The sequence below is a fragment of the Buteo buteo genome, chromosome 1 (genome assembly GCF_964188355.1).
Source record: "Buteo buteo chromosome 1, bButBut1.hap1.1, whole genome shotgun sequence".
Lineage (NCBI taxonomy): Eukaryota > Metazoa > Chordata > Aves > Accipitriformes > Accipitridae > Buteo > Buteo buteo.
Window position 1 is genome coordinate 36,619,459 of NC_134171.1, and position 21,558 is coordinate 36,641,016.

At 38.5% G+C, this 21,558-nt stretch overlaps 1 protein-coding gene across 11 annotated transcripts; it reads right to left on the reverse strand.

Moving 5' to 3' along the window:
• Positions 1-8: 8 nt before the first annotated feature.
• Positions 9-21,552, reverse strand: PRIMPOL (primase and DNA directed polymerase). 11 transcript variants are annotated; one of them, XM_075027755.1, is made up of 16 exons: positions 21,465-21,540; positions 20,879-21,006; positions 19,936-20,041; positions 17,932-18,016; positions 17,143-17,327; positions 15,958-16,049; positions 14,828-14,969; positions 13,194-13,341; positions 6,842-7,132; positions 4,988-5,150; positions 3,594-3,691; positions 3,098-3,184; positions 2,905-3,013; positions 1,653-1,735; positions 1,523-1,569; positions 9-510 (listed from the first exon to the last, which is right to left on the reverse strand). In XM_075027755.1, exons 4-16 carry the CDS (start codon positions 17,951-17,953, stop codon positions 205-207), a joined length of 1,773 nt encoding a protein of 590 aa, XP_074883856.1. In that variant the 5' UTR covers positions 17,954-18,016; positions 19,936-20,041; positions 20,879-21,006; positions 21,465-21,540; the 3' UTR covers positions 9-204. The 11 variants fall into 11 exon arrangements, with proteins under 11 accessions (XP_074883856.1, XP_074883847.1, XP_074883916.1 ...); XM_075027746.1 differs by having other exon boundaries at positions 20,659-21,006; positions 21,465-21,514; XM_075027815.1 differs by lacking the exon at positions 17,932-18,016.
• Positions 21,553-21,558: the final 6 nt, after the last annotated feature.

Sequence of the window (21,558 nt, forward strand, 5' to 3'; positions counted from 1 at the left end):
CAGCCCTTGTGTAATCTGCCACGATCTCCCCATGCTTGTTGAAGATCATCCAGTTGTGGGAGTACCTGTTTGTTAGTCACTACTCAGTTCTTTGTCTTACAGCTCTGGAAGAGCACTTTTGAACTACATTGTAGTATCTTTCACAGAAGGCACATGATATGCAAGCTTTAGTGCTAGCAGTCTGTTTGCTAGCCAAGGCTGTGGTTAGCTGCTGCCTTTATTGCAAGTGTCCTGTTTCCTTAAAGCTTCTGAAAGAACTTCATCAGGAATTTCTTCCATGGCATAATTCAGACTATCATTTGCAGCTTCAGCTAGTTCCACATCTTCAGTAGCTTCTAGGAAACGGGCATCATCGCTTGCATTGCTCCACTCACTGTCTGACAACAGGAAGTCTTGAGACAAGCTTTTTTCTAGAGATATTGAACTTTTTGACAAGTCTGATGTACTAGAAGGTGGTTTTACTTTTTCTTCTGTGTTCCCCTTTTCATGCATTAGTGTATACTCTTCTTCCTTTTAGAAACAAAAATACTACTTATTCCATATGAAAATGGTCTTCATACCTTTAACTGTTCTGATCTGAAAGTTTGAAACTTGTACAGTAACATAAAATGGATACTACAGAAAGCTGGCCAACAAGACAGATTTTCTAGCACGTTAACTTATAGCCACGTTAACCTGTGGAACCTATTTGAATAGGAATAGAAATTTGCTGGTTTTCTAGCAAACTACAACTAGTCTGTTGTATACAGCTTCTTAAAATAATACAAGGTTAAAACTAATTTCAGTGTCTGTTTAAAGATAGTCAGGATCTGAAAACACATTTAAATTACACTTCTATGAAACAACACTAATAGCTATTGGTGATCTGCTTAAGTAGAGACTAATGTGCAATTCTGCAGTATGAAATTTAAAAGTGTAAAGTGTAAATTTAGAAGTTGCAAAGATGCCAACTCTTTTTGCCTACTTGGTGGAAAAAATTCAGGGCTCAGGATCCAGGTGCAGTATCAGGTCAGTTTAAATATTCTACCCGTATGGGTAAATATAACTGCTTTAATATTCTAAAATTGAGTTAAGTGAACTTCAAATTTGAGAGTCACTGACTTAAATTTGACTCTGACTCAGATGTTCCAAGAGCACTTCTGTTTTACCTGGCTCAGCATGAAGTCAAACATGCACAGCAGAGCTTAACTTACTTAGGCAGTTTTTTGGTCTTGTGGTTTATGCATTGGGAACTGCTGTTCAGACCAAAATACAAGAAAGTCTTTAGTCCCAGGTGAAGTTATGCTATTCCAGTAACTTAGCTTTATTTGTGCTGACACTTTTTATGCTAGATCTGCTGCTGGAGAACTTAAAAATGAATATATGGAGCTATGGCACCAGCACAGCTGCTCTGTGGAGCTATTCTATACCAGTGTAGCTACTCTATAGAGCTCAACAGACTGTGTTAGTGGGGGTTTTCAATGACTTCCAGAGACAGCTTTACTCACAGGAACTTCAGCATATCGATAGGACAAAACCATACCTCTTTGAAAAGAAACGAGAGACGTGTCCTAGGTGGTAATGGAAAACCTAAATCAAATATATGGCATTAATTAAAGTTGACATTCCAAAAAGTATTAAGTATCATTGCTTTGAAATCACAGAATACATACTTTGTGATTTGAAGTTTTCTTCTCTGCAGACTGGATCGTGACACTTCTGATACCAGACTTCCTTCTTTAGATCTACCAGAATCCTAAGAACAAAATAATCTAGTTTTTAGTAACAGTACATAAATGAAGTGAATGCATAGAGTAGGAAACCCTGAGACTAAATGAACAGGTTTTGTTTGTCCCCATCTATGGATATTGCTTTCATACTCTGACATACTTATTTCATGCTTGTTTTGTACAGTCTGTTATTTGTTTCAGTAAACTTCAGGCTGCTTAAGTTAAAAATCTATTTCTTCTAAGACTAACATTCGAAAGTGAAATTTAGTCAACTTCATTACATTAAGCTTGGAACAAAAAGTCATTAAAGTAAGATTAGTACATGGGGCCTAACTGTAAGGTAAGATTTTGTTTCTACCACCGTTACAGATAATTTCATTATAAAAGCCAGATAAAAATCGTATTTCCTGTCAAGTGATGAGATAGCCCAGCTCTTTCAGCTGTGCTTTAGAAACACCAAGCTTCAAGCAACTTGCTTGAGAAACACAAAGTTTATCCAGCATAGTGGCTGTGGGGCTTTTTTTTCATATACCCTTGTTTCTCAAAAACAAACACATTCCTTACCTTTCATTTATTTTAAATGTTATATAGAATTACTTTTAAGTTGAAATATTTCTACTAATGATATACTGCAATGCTAATGTCATCTGAAAAACCTGACTTTTCAATACTTACTTTGCTAAAAATATAAGAATTCCAAGTCCTTGTAGAGTCACTAGCAAAGCTCACCTTGACTGAAGTGGTGGCAGGAGTTACCTTTGTCATTTTAATAACATAAGAATGTAATTTAAGAATGCACTGCGAATGAATTTAAAAGTGTTCTGTTTTCTTTATCTTATTTCTGATTGTTCAGCTTCCTAGCTAAGAAGCATCAAAGCACAGTACCACTTAATAGCTTTAACATACTCTGACTTGTGTGTTAGCATCTTTAGACACATATTTTGAATAGCTTGAAGATTACTTCATAGAAATACTAGAAATATAATTTCAGTTATCAGAAAGTAAATTGGGGGGGGGGGGGGGAGTTTGGTGTTTTTTTTTTAAAAAAGTGCATCCCCACAGAGCAAGAGAGCAGAAATTGTAACAGGTGCTGATTCTATCCATAAATTTTTCAGCATTTTTATAGAATTAACAGTGGAGCAGGAAAATAAATAAAGCTGTTTTAAAGTGAATAGTGAATAGTTAAAGAGCATACATTATGTTGTTACTTTTGTGAGCTCTTCCAATATTTTCACACCAGCGGTAACCAGAAATATCATATACAAGTATTTCTTCGAGAGAGAAATAATTCCATCGCCGTATCCCTGGGGGGGAGGGGGGGGAATTAATTAATTCTTTAAAACTACTGCTGCAGAAGACTCATTTGTAAAAAGTAAAGTTGTCTTTACCTCCTTGGACCCCATCTTTATTAACCAACGAACGAACAAAATAATCTATTTCTGGATATGGTGAATCCTGATAACCTTCCATGGATTCTGTTAAAACAAAGGCCACGTATACATACTGTTACTGGTTTTGCCATTGTAATATGTAATTGTAACACTATATAGACCATAGACAGAAAAATGTACATGAATCACGCCAAATCCTTAAATAAAACCAGGGATAAATCCACTGTTAATTTCCTGTAGATCTTTAAACTGCTACCCCCACCCCCAAGGTACTAAGGGAACTTGAACAAAGCATGACAGCTGAGGGATCAGGAGGGGAGCGTAAATGGCATTCAAGTGCCACACAGCATCCTTCAGCACAGCTGTACTCTGCCTCCTGCAGAAAGCTCACTGAAGAAAAGCCCTCCTAGAGGTTATCAGGTGTGTAAGTCATAGTACATCTAATCTGAGGTTGGTTTTTTTTTTTCTCCTCTATAGAGGAGGCTTGAGGTACCTCTACTGCTTCTGGTAGTTATATGGTTTAAAAAACCAGACATTTTTCTCTCCTCCTCTGAAAAGCCAGATGACAGAACTTTTGTGTCATGACTCGCTCTGAAGAAAAAAGACAATACAAAGGAAAACGTGTGATTCCTACAGCATAACATAGTATGGTATAACATACTGTAACATTTCATAGTATGGCATAGCATAACATAGTCCTGGGCCACCGGCTCTAGGCAGCCCTGCTGGAGCAAGGGGGTTGGACCAGAAGACCTCTAGAGCTCCCTGCGGGCCTCAACCAGTCTGTGATTCTGTATGCTACCTTTCGCTATCCCTGCAGCACTTTTTCTTTTCATTTTGACAGCTTCCTCTGCCTTGCACCAGCAGAGGGCAGGGTTTCCTCCTCCAGAAGTAGCAAAATTTAGTTCCTGGCAAAAATCCCAGGACCCAGCCATTTAAAGACTGCTGGTCCACGCTCTTAACAGCAGTATTTGCTCTAGATGTAATATTTATGCATATATACCCTTTGAAAGGTTTCAATTTTTTTTTCCTCTCTCTACAATGAGCTACTTTTCCTTGCTGTATTACTAGCTGGAAGCTAGATGATCACAGAAGACTAAATTCAACACAGCAGAATTTCTCATCCATATTTATGACAGACTCAGCCTGATACCTGTGATCTGAATACACTACACGATTTATGCTACAGGGCCACTGGCATCAGATCAGGATAATGAACATTTCAGGATATAAAAATTTAAGTCACAACAAATACAAGTTTTTAATAAAAATATTATACATATTACCATACAGATGGATGTACCACTTTAACCTTCTTTCTGCTGCAGTAATGATTAGGATCATCTTAAGATACAGTCAGTGCAGGGTAAGATATATCAGAGGTTTAGACTAGATAAAGAAAACTTGATTATTGTATGTACCAGTATCCAGCCTAAGGAGGTATCTGTACCAAATGGAATCTGGTATGCAAATAAACATGTACAAAAATCCTTTTTATTTTTTTATCATACTTTGGAAAATAATATTTAGACTCTTCATATTTAATTGACTGGAAATCTGTAGTTTTTCCTTTCAGAACTATACAGAATCCAACCAAACTTAATAACGGTTACATTTCAGCATTTTGACTGTGTATAGAGAAATGAAGCACAACTCAGAAGCCATACCACATCTTCTGTGTTCTTTAAACATTTGAAGGTAGTAAAAGAGTCCCAAGAATTTTTTTCTTCAAAAACAAGGAATTCTACTGGAAACTCCTAAATTACACTGTAACAGTGTTCATGGAGTAACTGCCTGTTGATAGTAGTTATTTGTAACTGCCTCAGGAGACAAATCACTAAAATAAGTATTTAAACATTTTATATTTCACCAGAATGAAACAATTACCTAATGTTGCAGATCAAAGAGGAAAGAAAATATGCTTCTTCCAAGGAAACGTTCTCTTCACAGTTAGGGACAAACTTATTATCCTCTGCTATCTTCAGAATCACATTTTTTCCTGCTTTTGATGATTTATACATCCGGAAATTTCTATTCTTTGTATAAACTCCTACAGGAAAATAAGTATTTCTTAACATAACAATGCTGGCTAGGATTTAAGATACTTAGTACTTGTAAAGTAAACAATTTTCCTTAGACCCAGCTAAGGGTCTAAGGAATGGACAAAAACTATTACTGACTTTGGCTCACACCCCATAGAAGATATGCAACAAAGCAAGATCATACACACATGTACATTTTTATGTTATAGAAGAATTAAGACAAACACTTAACACCTCTACATAGGCATTTTAATCATTCTGACATTATCATTGCTAAAAGTTTCTTTTCACTATAAGGAATTGGTGCTTTCACATTGACTTTGTGAAATACAACTGAGCATAAAAAGCTGCACAATTATTTTAACCAGCAAGGACTTCATCAAACTTTGTTTTCGGTGGACCAGACACCACTTGTCTGAAGCATGTATCAGGAAAAATTATTTCTAATCTCAAAAACAAACAACAAAAAAATGAACAGGTATCTTAAACATTGCCTAATCTGTCGTAAGAATTTATCAAGGAGGTGGGTGCTTTATTTGCGGGTTGCATTTAATTTTCATGAGGATAAAAGAACTTAAAGAATTCATACAAGAATGTCACATAGCTTTCTATCACTGCAGCCTTGTCATGTAATGCAGTATTCCAGCTATTTTGATTTTAGCTTTCCAGTTTTGAGGTAATGTGTGTAACATAAATATTGAGGATGGTTAATTTTGGGGGACTAACATCAAATTCTTAAAAGTTGATGCAGTAAACAATTTGTTTTGCTTTAATTTCTGTTCATGAATATGCTTGAAGGAATTTTGAACAGTAGACACAAAATAATCTTTCTGAATCAGTAATGGAGAAGCCTACTATAGGGCCAAATTTGGGATTACGTTTCAACAAATCAGACATACTGAAGAGGCCAGCAATAAAAGTGATCCTGAATTCCATGAGAAGAATTTGAAGCAGTGGGGGTTCTTCAGAGAAGTCTGAGAAAAAAACAAGATAAAACTCCAAGTACATAACACACTGCTGTACAAAAGCATGCTAAGCTATTTTCATTTCACTGAGACAGGGCAAAAAGCAGAGAAACCAGATATGGGGATGGAGAAGGGTGTAACTTTCAAACTTTAGTTTGACAATGGGTGTTGTGCTCCTGGAGATTTTTAACATTTTAATACCATGAATAGGCTAAGCCCAGCTGGGCCGTGAAGTGCCCAACCCCAAATTTCTATTATTCTGTCATTAAAACCTAACAACCGCCATTCCAAACAGAAAGAAGGCTCAGTTCACACATGTAGAACAATACAGAAGGCCATGCCTGTAAGACTTGTTCCATAATTAAACAGCTTCTGATTCCACTGAAATGACAAAAATGCAAAATATGCTATCCTCTTTTAATCCAAATAGGAGCACTAAGTCCTTAGGAACAAAATTAATTAGAGAGTCTTGTATGGCAAGAGTTTCTTCAAACTTCAGAACAGAATAATTAAATGTAGTAATACAAGAAGTTCCACAGACCAGGAATCTAAGGCTACTTAAAGTACAGCATTTATGATCAGTTTCAGCACATACTGTATTTGGCTTGAATTCTGACTGCAGGGACAAGAACAACACTGCTGTTCTTATTGTCTGTAATCAAAGATTAAGCAACATCTCATTTCCTAACCTTTGTTGCATCCTAAAGAGCTTTAAAAGCACTACTTATATTTACCTAGATCCACAAAAAGTTGCTTGTTGCCTTCTTTATCATTTACTATCAGAAAGGAAAATTCTGAATTTTCTCCCTGGTGTGATGTTTCCATATCCTTTGTTTTGCAAGCAATGGCTGGCCAGCCTTTGGAAGCATCTTCGACAGCTGTGAGGTTTGTAAGAGAACCACCCAATCCAACTCCTTCTGCAGAACACTGGAAAACATGTCCTACTCCTTCTTCTGGAATCACAGCAGCAGCTTTACTCTTCACTAACCTTATGGCAGGCTGCAAAATGGTTCTCACAAAGTTACCTTAAAAACAAGCAAACAAAAAAAACCCAAAAGCAGATAATGTCATTTATGAGTCAAGAAAAAACTTATCAGTTCCTGTGCAAACATTTTTCAAAACAGCCAAGATGGAAGTGGCTGGAGTTTGGGGGGGTGGGGTGGGTGGGTTATTCCCTTCTACACTTAAAAAAAAATAATCTTTATCTTTTGACCAGCTGTGGTGGGTTGACCCTGGCTGAACGCCAGGTGCCCACCAAAGCCATTCTATCACTCCCCCCGCCTCAGCTGGACAGGGGAGAAAATATAACAAAGGGCTCGTGGGTCAAAATAAGGACAGGAGAGATCACTCACCAATTACCATCACGGGCAAAACAGACTCAACTTGGGGAAAATTAACTCAATTTATTATCAATCAACCAGAATAGGGTAATGAGAAATAAAACCAAATCTCAGAACACCTTCCCTCCACCCCTCCCTTCTTCCCGGGCACAACTTCACTCCCGGATTCTCTACCTACCACCCCCAGCGGCGCAGGGGGATGGGGAATGAGGTTTACAGTCAGTTCATCACACATTATTTTCTGCCGCTTCATCCTCTTCAGGGGGAGGACTCATCACACTCTTCCCCTGCTCCAGCGTGGGGTCCCTCCCACAGGAGACAGTCCTCCACAAACTTCTCCAACGTGAGTCTTTCCCATGGGCTGCAGTTCTTCATGAACTGCTCCAGCATGGGTCCCTTCCACGGGGTGCAGTCCTTCAGGCACAGACTGCTCCAGCGTGGGTCCCCCGCGGGGTCACAAGTCCTGCCAGAAAACCTGCTCCAGCATGGGCTCATTTCTCCATAGATCTGCAGGTCCTGCCAGGAGCCTGCTCCAGCGTGGGCTTCCCATGGGGTCACAGCCTCCTTCAGGAACCCACCTGCTCTGGCGTGGGGTCCTCCATGGGCTGCAGGTGGAGATCTGCTCCACTGTGGACCTCCCTGGGCTGCAGGGGGACAGCCTGCCTCACCATGGTCTTCCCCACGGGCTGCAGGGGAATCTCTGCTCTGGTGCCTGGAGCATCTCCTCCCCCTCCTTCTTCACTGACCTTGGTGTTCGCAGGGTTGTTTCTCTTACACGTTCTCACTTCTCCAGCTGCCGTTTCTGTCTGTCCAGCAACTTTTTTTCCTTCTTAAAAATGTTATCCCAGAGGTGTTACCACTATCGCTGATTGGCTCGGCCTTGGCCGGCAGCGGGTCCGTCTTAGAGCCAGCTGGTATGGGCTCTCTCGAACACAGGGGAAGTTTCCAGCAACTTCTTACAGAAGCCACCCCTGTAACCGCCCCCGCTACCAAAACCTTGCCACACAAAGCCAATACACCAGCCCAGTGTACAAAATGGTTTACATACCAGAAAATAAACAGTTGTGCCTATATTAATTGTATCATACAGCCACAATTTCCCCTTTGCAATTTTACTATTGAGAACAGAGAACTGACAAGTGAGATGGCTTGGCAGTCATCTCATTAGAAATAAAGACAACATAACAAAACCAAAATGCATAGGCTGTCACTACAATTTCCCAAACTAAACTCAAAGTCCCAGATAAAAGTGCAAAATCGAAATAAATGTCTTTGGTATCTTTCAGAAGAATTTCTCCTGCCCATCACAACACCTGCACCATTGCAGTTACTCAAGCCTCTGACAGACAAGATCTCAAGCTGCTCCCATGCTTGGAGCACAAATGATCTTGACTTAATAATTAACATGAGGAAGACTTTTGCTTGGAAATTTCTGTGAAGCTGAATTTTCCACTAGAATATCAGAAACTTACTGAACAAGTTCAGTTTGGGCCTTCATGCTAGCTTAGCAGGAACATTTCTGCATATGAACTAGGCTGTTAATAGTAACATCTATTCAAATGCTTAATGTAGGACCACTTTGTTAATGACAGTGATATCAAAAAATAATTAAAGTAGTCAAGTTCCTTTATAAAAAGTAGTTTGATTTAATATTTCAAGTACCACTTAGTGAAACGCTCTTCAATACCTGAATAAAGCATTCCTATAGCTTTGCTATTACACAACTTATTTTTTTATCCAGTCATAGGTAGTTTTTAATCATTTAGCTCAATATTTTTGCAGTAGTTAATGACAACAATAAACAAGCTCAGATTTAGGATTCTGAAGAGCTTGTGATTGTCCCTCTCTATTGCTTTCCCTAATTTCACTTTCAGAATGATTAAAAAGGTTTACTTACAGCTTCACAGTGTATAAGAGTTTGACCAGGGCTTACTCAAACAACAAATTACTTTTACAAAAGTATTTTGTAATGACTTTTCAAACGCCCAATATTCTAATTCAACTCCCATTGTACCTCCAGGCTATGCTAGGTGGTAACCAAAGACAGACAAATAAAAACCAAATTACTTGCAGGGAGAAAGAAGAGAAGAGAATAAATACAGATGTGGAAGAAAAAATATGAAGTGGAAGGAATACTGGCAAGAGGGATTCTGCAGTTGTTGGATGAAGCTTCAGTGGGGAACCTGAAAGAGTATGAAATACGGTCCTCCTATGCTACATATCAGCAGAATGACCCAGTGTATCAAGCACCAATATCACCATCCTCATAATTCATTACAGGACTACCGAGGCACACAAATGATTCATAGTCATAGACAGCGTTTCAACCCTGCGTGTTCAAATATGCATACAGAATTTCTTAGGTTTATAACAATATTTACCCAGGTCTTCATTTCAGGCAGAAAATGTACCTGTTTCAGAACTGAAGTTTATTTCAACTAGCATAAAAATTAAAGTATCTTTAAAAGTCCTGCTTGACCACTTCCTTTTTTGTGTGTGTAATTAAGTTACAAGGACTCTGGTGTCAGAATAGCAAGGGTTCTGTCAGTGAAAAGATTATTTGGGGAGTTAGTTCTTTATCATTCACACACACCTTTGTTTTCTCTCTTCCCATTTCTTCTAACTGGTCAGATGTGGGAACCAAACCCTGCATTTCACACTTTTGATCCTTGACTGTATTTTGTATTTTTATATTTGGGATTTGTCAGCTGTGTAGATCAATATAAATTCATTGATGTCCACAGCTTTCCTGTGGACCTACATGATATCCTGTGCTTTCTTACATGAACTATGAACTCAGACCCTGTATTTTAACTCTAAATAGTAACTAATTCCAAATATTATATACTAAATGTTTTTAATCATACTTAATTTTAAGTCCATGCACTTCGTGCACAACTCGCTGACATAAAATGCTTATGAAACAATATCATCCAAGATGTGATAGTTCATATCCTAGTTTATCCAAGATAAATACCACTAACTCATATTAAGGTATTTTTTATTAGACAGAACAACACAATGTTTAATTCACAAAAAAAAGACAACACTTGAAGGTGTCAGAAAAATATATTAACCCTTTTAAGTTTAATATTGGACAAAATCTTCCCATCATCTCAAAGAATATATGTATTTTCATATAGATTGTGTGAAATTACTTTATGAAGTTATCTGCATTTTTAGTTATTTACTACAGCAGAGAATTTTGCAGAAAGTACAAAGCTAATACGCTTTAAACCAGGTTTGTCACGCAGGTTACTAAAAAGCTTTAATGAAAAGTCTAGAGTGTAATATTATTGGTAACATGCATGAATTTAACACTGACATTTACATATCTCAATTAAAAAAAAACAAATCTATTTTAACCGTGACTTCAACATCTTGTTGAAAAGGCAAAGGCAGAACATGAATACACAATCTCTAAATATATTTTAAGTCTGACAGTAAACATGTCAAATTCACATCACAGTGGAGATACAGAACACTTAACTAATGGGCTAGAATAAACAGTTCAAGCTTCTACTGAAAGAACTGACTAATGTAATTTAGTTACCAAGATCACAGGCTAAAATTGCTGTCATACCAAATTATTTACCATCCATATATTACTTAAGAGTTTTATAGTGGCAGAGGAGCATACTTTTGAACCAAAAATTGCAGTAATCCCATTTAAGTCTTTGGGGTTTGTAGTTGTTACCAGCGTCACATAAGAAATAACTGGCTACATCATGCTTGGGGCTGGCAGCCAGTATTATAAGCATTTGCTTATAACTTTGACAATCTGCTTAGCTTGCCATGTGAGCTACTCCTCAAAAGGTTTAGGGACACAGATTCCACTGCTCCTAACAATGATAAATAGGTTTTTTATGTTAAAAAAAGCTGGAAAAAAATTGGTTCTGAGAAATCCTATGGCCTTTGCGTTGGAGTAAGGATCTGAATTTTGGCTTGAAGTGATGCTTCGGCCATGGACCACGTGCTTATATTAAAAATATTTGGGGAGAAAAAAATTTGTACATGCATGCACACCTACAAGATCCAGCCTCTCCTTACAGTTTGCTCTGCTCCAGCTGTTCATGCTGACAAGACCGTTCATAGATGATTCCTCAGAGCAACACAAAACACGTGTCAACCCTACACAACTTTGATCCAACAGCACATGTGCTCTCCCCATGAAATAAGTAGACAATTCAAAGGGAAAACAAGATTTTTTCTAATGCTGTACTGGGCTAGAAAGAAGCCCAGCACTGTGTCATCAATGACAGCATCACTGTGCTGCCATTAAGTACTAAAAGCAAAGAGCCCATCTTTCCTGTGTTCTCTACAATCCCCTGCTAGGACATACAGAGTGCACAGTAAGAAGCTACTTAAAAAGCACAGGAGGTATAAAAAAAGAAGAAATACAGTATAAGCTTTACTCAAGACTGGAACAAGGGAATGTAGAGAGCCAGTAAAAGAGGTAAGGGTGAGAAAGGAAAACGAAGACTGGGCATGAAGACAGACTGTGACCAAGCAGACAGCAGAATAAAAGCAGGACTTGAGTGGGACCAAAATCATGAACACAACATCCTCAATTCTTCCTATTCTACTGCCAGTGGAAACACGGTAACAAAGCACATATTTTCTTGTAATCCTGCTGCTGTTGTCACAGTTCCTCCTGAACAGAAACAGCAGAGCTAAATGTCACAAATCTAAATTTCATGCCTTCTAATAACCCATGAGATTATTGCTATGCTACTATATAACGGCATTTCTGCTTCCTCTTTCTCACCCTGTTTGTTTGTTTGAAACAAACACAATAAGGAATAAAGGTTACAAAATCAAACACTCAAATATTAAGAAATGACAAAACCAAGGCTGCAGGTGCAATGTTAAATAACCCAATGTTCTACATTTGTAGGTTGATACAGATTTTAATTCCACCACTGGACAAGCTGTTTTCCATCAGTTCCTGCTTCAGTCAGACAAAACTCAGCTGATACTCTATTGTGCCCTCATTGTTCAATGTATGTCTATAAGCCTGCTTTACTGCACACCATACAGAATATATATACAAGAAGAAGAAATTATGATTTTCAACATTAACTTTTCTTAATGCTCACTGCTAGCACCTCAGTGACTCACAAACAGTATTTTAAAAGTATGTTCAAAACACTTCTGTGAAGTGAGGAGGCACTATTATACTTATTTTAAAAATGGAGTCAAGACAAGCCTGAACTGGCAATTCTTTGTGTTGGAGTTGCCATAACCCATGAAATCCCAACTTACATCAACAACTAGAATTTCAGCTTTCTCTTAATTATGTTTATGCACAGGTGGCTTGAAACCATCTTTGTCCTGCCTTTCTGACCCGGTGCTGAGCACAAACCAACTGTATTTAGAGCCAATAATTGTAGCTTTTATTGTTAAGACTGACATTAATCTGAAAGTTAGAGAGTCATAGTCATACTCCAAAACAATTTTCAAGCCAAAAGCCAGGCTTGCCAGTAGTTCCAAAAATAAACATAAAGGCACAAAAAAAGTTACGTTTTTGCACACACAAATGCTAATTATAGAAAAAGGAAGTAGAGGATGAGCTGAGAAATAATGAGGCTTAATGAAACAGAAATAGGTAGTAATTTCTGCTGGGAATACATATTTGTTTCCACATATAATTCCATTAAAATAAATATTCAAATGTGAGATGGCACTGCACAAACTCAAAACCTCACCTTTTATCTCTAGTTGTAAGAGAAAAGAACACACTTACCAACATGAAAATTATCCTTAAATACAGTCTTCTGGGGTAGAAATATTAAGTGTCGACTAAATTTTTCATCAGTACTGGAATCTAAATTCAAGACATCTTTGGCTGAACAATTTACATCATAAAGTTCTTTTAATTTTTGGCTGACAAGCTGAAATTATAAACATTACATTAATTAGGCTATTTCCTTCAGCATTTTAAATAGTGTTATCTATAAAACCTAACACAAATGCAGATTCTACATCTTTTTTTCAAGTTTTTTTTCCTTATTTTGAGCATACAATTAATTTAATTCAAACTGACTCATAACATAGCAAATTGTAACCAAATTTGACATAGACTGTATTTCCTGAAATAAGCAAGTCACTGAATATACTAACAGTGACAACCTGAGCAGATTTTCAGTTTTTCATGTCAAAGTCTAATTCAGTGGGTTTATATTCTGTTTTTTTCCACCACAAAGCAGTTCACACCCACAGTGACAATGTTTGTAATGGAGGCTGACCTAGAATGGAAGTTAGAGGCTATCATGATGCAAAGGGTCGGTACGCTAATTCACTGCTATGATTTAGGTAATTCATTGGTGTGACCCAATAAACACCAACTAAGCAGAAAACATAAGATGTCTGGCTCTAAATAGCTCTAAAAACCTTCTATAAGCTAAGCTTGTGATTAGTCATGTTTAGGACTGGGACTCAGAACCTAAGGGTCTAGAAGCTTAGGGTTTAAGCATCTCAGATCCCCCACCAAGCAAATCCCAAGTTCTCTTCTTAACCTGAGGAATCTCTAGATTTCAGAATTGATCCACAATGGAGTAAACCCCTCTGTATTCTGTATTCTGTATTCTGTACCAATTTACAAAGGAATTACCTCAATCATCTTTTTCTTTCTTTCCTTTCTAGCTTGGGACACATAAGCATCAGAAGTCTCACAAATAGATAGCCACTCACAGAGAGGTTTTATTGGAACAGAAAATACTCTTCTAAAAACCTGCTTTATTTTCCACCTCTGTCACATTGAATTTGCAGTGGAGCTCATTTCCCAACCAAATTTGCAATAAAATGGAAATTTGCACTATCTAATAAAATTGATCATTAGCAAAGATATTTGACTTTAGGTACCAAATTGGCAAGGGCAGTCACCTGATGTTCCCTACATCATCAGTTAACTCAACTATAATGAACCGCCATCTGAAGACACCTAAAATCAGGAGGGATTTACCTAAGCCTTGATACATGACTGCACCAGCTAGCAAAGGAAATGAACTGAGGAATATCTGAATGGAACTTTATTGATGCTACTCTGAAGAATACCTAAACATTTCTTCAGTTTTACAGCTTTGAAGTGGCAGAGCACATAAAACAATCTGCAAAACCAAACTTACCATATCAGTAAACCTACAGTGAATACAAGCATTCCAACAACCATTGTTCTCTATTTTTTCCTTTCATTTAAAGGAGAGAACCTTTGCTTTAATTAAAACAGTATTTTTTACTCCATTAAAAATAACCACTAGGTCTACAATTCTTTTTCATTTTCCTACAGAATAATCAAGAAAAAGTAGTAAATACTTTGGTTTCATATTAAAACAACAACAAATTTTTATTAATCTACAATATGACTTTGCTCCAGTTTACCTCAATTAACTTTGCAACCATACTCTTGCCATCTGCACCAGGATTTGCTGGTTTGTAGAACTCCAAATCAAAATAAAGTTTGCAAGCATCTTTTTCAGGAATTACTTCATAGCAATGCATAAGACTTGTTTTATAACCTTTACTAAGGAAAAACAAAAACAAATCACAACCTCTCACGATAAACATTATATGTACTTATCAGTTGCAAACAAGGATCCCGTAAGTCCTAAATATTCTTTTATTTTTCAATCAACCACCCGTATTAAAAAAAGTAGCAGCCCTATAATGCTTTGAAAAATTTGTAACTAACTTTAGCATCAAATATCAATAAAGATATTTGTCTGGCCTCATATTTAAGTTTGTAAAGTATTCTCCTCCCCTTGCCCAAGTCTTACAGTACATACTGTCAACAGAAATGCTGTTGAGATTTTAAGGAATGATGGAAACTACAGTAAAAAAATTAATAAGTTACCAGTCATATGTCTTAAGCACTAAAAATGAGATTACAGACTTTTACCCAACTAAATTAAAAATTGATCTCATTTTCAAATTGAGAAAAAAAATCAAGCTTACTTTTCATATAAAAATTGACTCTTAGATTTCCTTCACTTCATAACCAAATGTTTTATTGTAAAACAAAAAATTGGGAAAAAAAGTTCAGTGCGTAATCAAATTGTCAATACTTGAAACTACATCACGCAAATACAAAACTATAAATTGGTAACCGGACATTTATATTAATACCTATTTAAACTGATCTATGACTCATCATAGAAATATGTTTGTGTCACATGTTGATATGATCCCCTGAGGAAAGCCGACAGCAAAAAGCAAATCTACTGCTATTAGATTTAAGTTCAGTAAACAGGGTCCTTAATTCACAGGAAATAATGGCAGTTTGCAACTCAGAAGAAAGTTGAAACGTGCTATAGAATAGATTGGTTTGTTCTTATGAAGATTATCCCCACGGCCAAGATCAAACATCAGGCAACCCATTACAGCTCTGTGCTAGTCAGAGCAACAGATAGCTACTGGGAATATCTATCCAGTAATAGTGATTACTAGATAATAGTATATCCAGTATACTACAATCTTATGGTAACATATAGGGTACCTTTTCAAATACTCACGTGTAATAAAACCAAAGTTCTTTATATGTTGTCACAAGGTAAAACCTTTGTCCACTTTGTGTGTTCTTTTCCAAGGCAAATACATGAACATCCTTTTTAAATAAAAACAATTAAGTTTTTTTATCCGAAGAACCAGTTAAAGTCTTCAGAAGTTCCTATTTGACATCAATTTCTTTGGTCAAAGGTTAGTAAATACTAGAAAACTCTAAGTAGATCACTTATCCTTTTTCAAGCTAAGTTGCATCTGTTTTTAATTAAGAGCATCATTCTGATTTCAGTTACATGAATAAAAATTTGAAGCTTTTTTCTTTGCTGCGCAAAGAAACTGTTGTGTAAACTGTTCTCTCTGTAAAGCCTTCTCTTTTCTGATCAGTGGCAAGTCCATCTAACAGGAGGAGGAACAATATCCTGAAAGGAAAAGCCTCATGGACATGATAGCAGCATATGGCTTTACAGCAAATACTCTTTAGACTCTACACTATTTAAATCAAAAAATGGAAATCTGAAGAGAAAACACAAAAACCCCTACTGCCAAGCCAGTGAGAGTGAGTTTTGGAAAACAGATTGTCAGGATTACTTAAACACTTAAAATGGCATGGAGAAGAACCCAGTACTTTCTTCAAAAGCAGCAATCGATTTGAAGACTATTAAACTGAAAACAGAGGATACATTTTGCATAACGTTTATTTGGCTCATCACTTCTTATCATCAGAACTTGTTACTCTGATGCCATTGGAGAGTTGTATTGTTTTTATTTTGTCTCTGTCTCCGGTTTCTCTCTTTTTCTTCCTCAGTTTTTTCCTCCTCTCTCTTCCTCCTCAACTCTCACTACCTTCCCATTCTCCTGCCAACTCTGACAGCTTGCTCATCTTCAGAAGGAACAAATCTATCACTACAATGTTACCAAAAAAGCACTTTTACTGTTAGAGGTTAACATCACATATCAATTTCTATGTTAGAACTAGTACTTCTTAGACCTACCTCCAGTGTAGCATGATCTCCTACAAAGACAAAAAAATTAAAAAACACTTGCTGTTTCAGGATTGGGAAGAAGGGGGAAAAAAAAGAAAGAAAAAAAAAGATCTTGCAATCTGATAAAGATTTTACTGTCAACCAAGCTCTTACGGGAAGTTCAACCTTGAAAGTACCTAAAGAGTAGAGACATTCACCTAACAAATAATTTACCTCTTTGCAAGTTTTTACATAATCGAAAGCTTCAGCCTGCCGACAAAATATTTTCCAAACAGAGGATGGCAGAAAGGGTTTGGACAGTTTTGGTCTATAAACTGGAGGAAGAGGGTTTCTTTCATAGTGAGATGCTAGTTCTTCCACTTTCTTCAGTCTTTCTTCCCATTTTCTCTTCATTTGTCCTAAAACAATTACAAGTAGCCAAATCAGTATCAGTTTCTGTTTGTGACTCAATTTTAACATGTGCTGTACTCATCACTGCTTTTGATTCCAGTTTTGTTGAGCATACTTTATTTATTAACTGAGAGTACCCAATATTCCAAATCAACACCTAACCTTACTATGATACTCATTTTAACATTAAATCTTTCCACACAGTTTTGGAAGCAAAAGATCTTTGTATTAATACTATCAAAGATAAACACAACAGAATAGACACAATAAGGGAAGGCCTAGGAAGTTTCACTTTTGTTTACAGAATGGTATTACATTCTTCCTCAAACTGTTGTAACTAGCCACACAACATTAGTAAGGAGTGAAAAAATACTATTATTTATGCTTTATGTTTGGAGAGACAAATGAGATCATTAGTTTGTGCACTTGAGTTCCTGAGAAAAATTAAGATTTCAGTGACTCTAGCTCTGAGCTCTGTATCTCAAAGTAAAAGAATTGAAATCCAAAATGAGGGCTCCATTGTCTACTGCCAACCTTTGGTATTGATCACTAATAATTTCACCTGCTTTAAAATCTCACATACTTTCTTGCAAACAAAGATAGCAATCTTACCTCTTTCCGAGAAATAGCACATGATGCAGTAAGGCTTGCTATCTTGCAACCTTTGAACTTCTAGTTACATAAAGTAATCCAAATGCTACAAAGTAATGTAGTAAAGCATAAACACACATTAACATAGGTATAATTATTTGTAAGTTTAATCAACTTTTTTTTCTGGGAAAATTCATTGCCTCTCTGAACACCTGAGAATTGGTAAAGAGCATTGCTAAGAAACTGTGAAACAGAGGAAGGGGGGCAATAAGTAACAAAGATGAAGGTGCATCTTTTTGTTCCACCTGGCATAACCATTTGGTTCTTGTAAAACCTCCCAATTGCAATAAAAGCTAAAAATTAAACTGACTATACTTAAAAGTATTCCAACCTTTAACGAGCTGGATCCACAAGGTGAGTTTAAGCATTTAAAAATTCCTGTGGGCCCCAAAGCCCAAATTTTAGATTCTCTGAATCCCCCTCCCAAGTGTTCCACAGTAAAGGTTCCTGGACACCTATATTTCTGCCCATGGTAGACCTCGGCCTGCCTGTGTTTTGATAGTTTAGTGCCTATGACAAGCCTCATAACAGAATGTTTTTTCCTCTTACAGGGGTCTGTCATGGTTTAACCCCAGCCAGTAACTAAGTACCACACAGCTGCTCACTTACTTCCCCCCCACACCCAGTCGGATGGGGGAGAGAACCGGAAGGAAAAAGGTAAAACTCGTGGGTTGAGATAAGAACGGTTTAATAAGACAGAAAGGAAGAAACTAATAATGATAATAATAACAATATTAAAATGACAATACCAATACAAGGATTGAAATGTACAAAACAAGTGATGCACAGTGCAATTGCTGACCACTTGCCGACTGATGCCCAGTTAGTTCCCGAGCAGCGATCCCCCCACCCCCACTGCCCCCAGTTTATATACTGGGTGTGACGTCACATGGTATGGAATATCCCTTTGGCCAGTTTGGGTCAGCTGTCCTGGCTGTGTCCCCTCCCAACTTCTAGTGCCCCTCCAGCCTTCTTGCTGGCTGGGCATGAGAAGCTGAAAAATCCTTGACTTAGTCTAAACACTACTTAGCAAAAACTGAAAACATCAGTGTGTTATCAACATTCTTCTCATACTGAATCCAAGACACAACACTATACCAGCTATGAGAAAGAAAATTAACTCTCTCCCAGCTGAAACCAGGATGGGGTCAAACATATTATCTCTATAGACCTTGTCAGTCTCCTGAGCTGTGAATTTCCTCCACTGCCTTCCTTTTCATGCAAGTAGTTTATTCTTTGGGAATGAAAAATGAAATTATAGACAGCAATCAGCATTTCTCAGAAGTGTTAGCAGAACTCTCAGTTTCATTTTGATGCTGTTGGCTCTGCTGTAAATTAATTGGGTGCAAGAGACATTCCCTACATCAGCACTTTCCCACAAGGTGACCATTTAAAACAAGGGAAGCAAAGGAGAATTCCCATAATTCTCTACTCATTTTAAACTTCTTAGATTTTTGCAGAAACACAGTCAGGAGGATATCTGAACCTGGGAGAAGGTTGATGACCCTCACTTGAAACTGAGATCTATCACTGCTCTTGCCGTCCAAACACTTGGATTCTCAGCAGTCCAACATGTCAGGTCTTTTCAAGGTTACTTCAGTTCCTTTATCAACTATACCTAATACAACACATCTATTTAGAGCACATACAATTTACACTTATAGACTAGGTGTAACTACAGACTAGCCTTCTGAGTTTACTGGGAAATTCCCACTTCATCCTCTTCTCTTCTGTCCCACCAGAAGTAAGGGGAGTACTTATTTTTATTTTACTTGCCGGAAAGAACTTTTGTCACCAACACGTTTGGACTTCAGTGTTTTTGACTCAGCAGGATGTTAGCATGAAGCCCCTGGGAATATGTATCTCCCAAGAGATGGCTTAAAGAACTTCTATTTCATTTTCCCCTTTTGATGGAAGACTACTTTTTTCAGTGATGAGGGCAGTGGACATCTTGTATATTTATACCTTAGATGGCTGGGGAGTTCTGGGGGTTGCTTGGTTTTTTTTGTTTGTTTGTTTTTTAAGAAGAAACGGACTCTTCATTTCCGAAATGGCAGTTTTCTCCCTCATGCTACAGGGGAAAGACAAACACAAATGTCTGATTTTATCGTGTACGTCCTTACATTTTAGTAAAAACAAACAAAACCCCCCCCATGCTCAAAAATCTGTAACAATTATGAGAAAATACACTACCCACACCTGCTGAGAAATGAAGCTTAGACATGCAAATCAACAGCTACGCAAAATAACATGATTACATTGGCTTCCTGGTCAGTGTGTATCATGCAACGTAAGTTCTATGGCAGAATTCACACTCCTCAACACTAATAAATGCATGAGATTTTCTCCCAGCTACTGATTCAGCCTTGGAAGAACATATTCAATAACTTTCTCCCTAGTGCTAAATTTCTTAACATTAGTGAAAATTAGCTTAGTCATCCTTGTGTTGAGCTGAACCGTGGCATACTGACAAACACTACTTATCTTCCTTCAACAATAACAAGGAGCATGAAACTTTGATCTTGCGCTGCTAATAGATGTGAGGAATTTTGTGCAAAATGCAGGCTATTCGACCTCGAAAAGTAGGCTAGTGCCTGTTGTGAGAAGCTGGAAAACTTAGTTTCTAATGTTAAACTTACTCTGACTCCTGCTACCGAAGGTCAGTGTAGAAATATGAGACTAACTGACCTGAAAGTTGACGACGAAGCTGAAACCAGCCCTCGGCTCCCGAGAGCTGTTGTGTAAGGCTGAACGGCAGAGCAGCGGGACGCTAGTAGGCAGGTATATTCGGACTACACTCGTCGTTGGCCTGCGCGACTTCCGAGCTTTCATCAGGCAACGGTGGGAGATAAACCCGGCCTTAAGAGGAAGGTCCTGCTCTGATACAGTCCAGTACACCCAGGCTTACCTAGCTCGCTGAAATCTGAAAGATCGCCTCTCATTTGGTAATCATCCCTGCAAATTACGTAAGATGGCGGCTATCTCCACACCCCACCGCTCTGACAGAAAGGGAAACTTTTTCAGCACGCAGAGGAACTAAAAGAGAAGACAAAAACCAGCAGGGTTTGGGCTACCCGAAGTCAAACGCAGCAGCCTGAAGGGCAGCCGTTAACCGGCCACAGCACTCAAACCCCCGTGAGGCTCGCGCGGCGCGGCGGTAACCGGGGCCTACCGGCAGCCGAAGGGCGCGGCGGCCTCTGTTTCCCCCGCGTGACAGAGCACGCCCGAGGGGCCCGGCCCGCTGCGGCAAGCCCCGCGCTAGGGAGACGGGGACCGGCGGGCGTAACGGCACCGCGGCGCCCGGAAGGCCGCGGGGAGAGGAGGGGAGGGCAAGGCAAGGCGTCCACCCCGCGTGCCTCCTCAGCCGTGGCGCTCGGCTCGGCTCGGCCTCACGCCGCCTCCCTCCCCTCCGGGGCGGGAGCCGCCTGCAGCACGGCGGGGAACGGCCTCGGGGGCTACGGGGGAGAAGGCAGTCCCCGCCGGCCCCGACTCACCGCCACGGCCCGCGCGCTGCCGCCGTTGGCGTTTGAACGACGTGCCGTCCGGACCACGTGCCGTTGGGGCGGGCACCGCCGCTCCGCGCGGGGA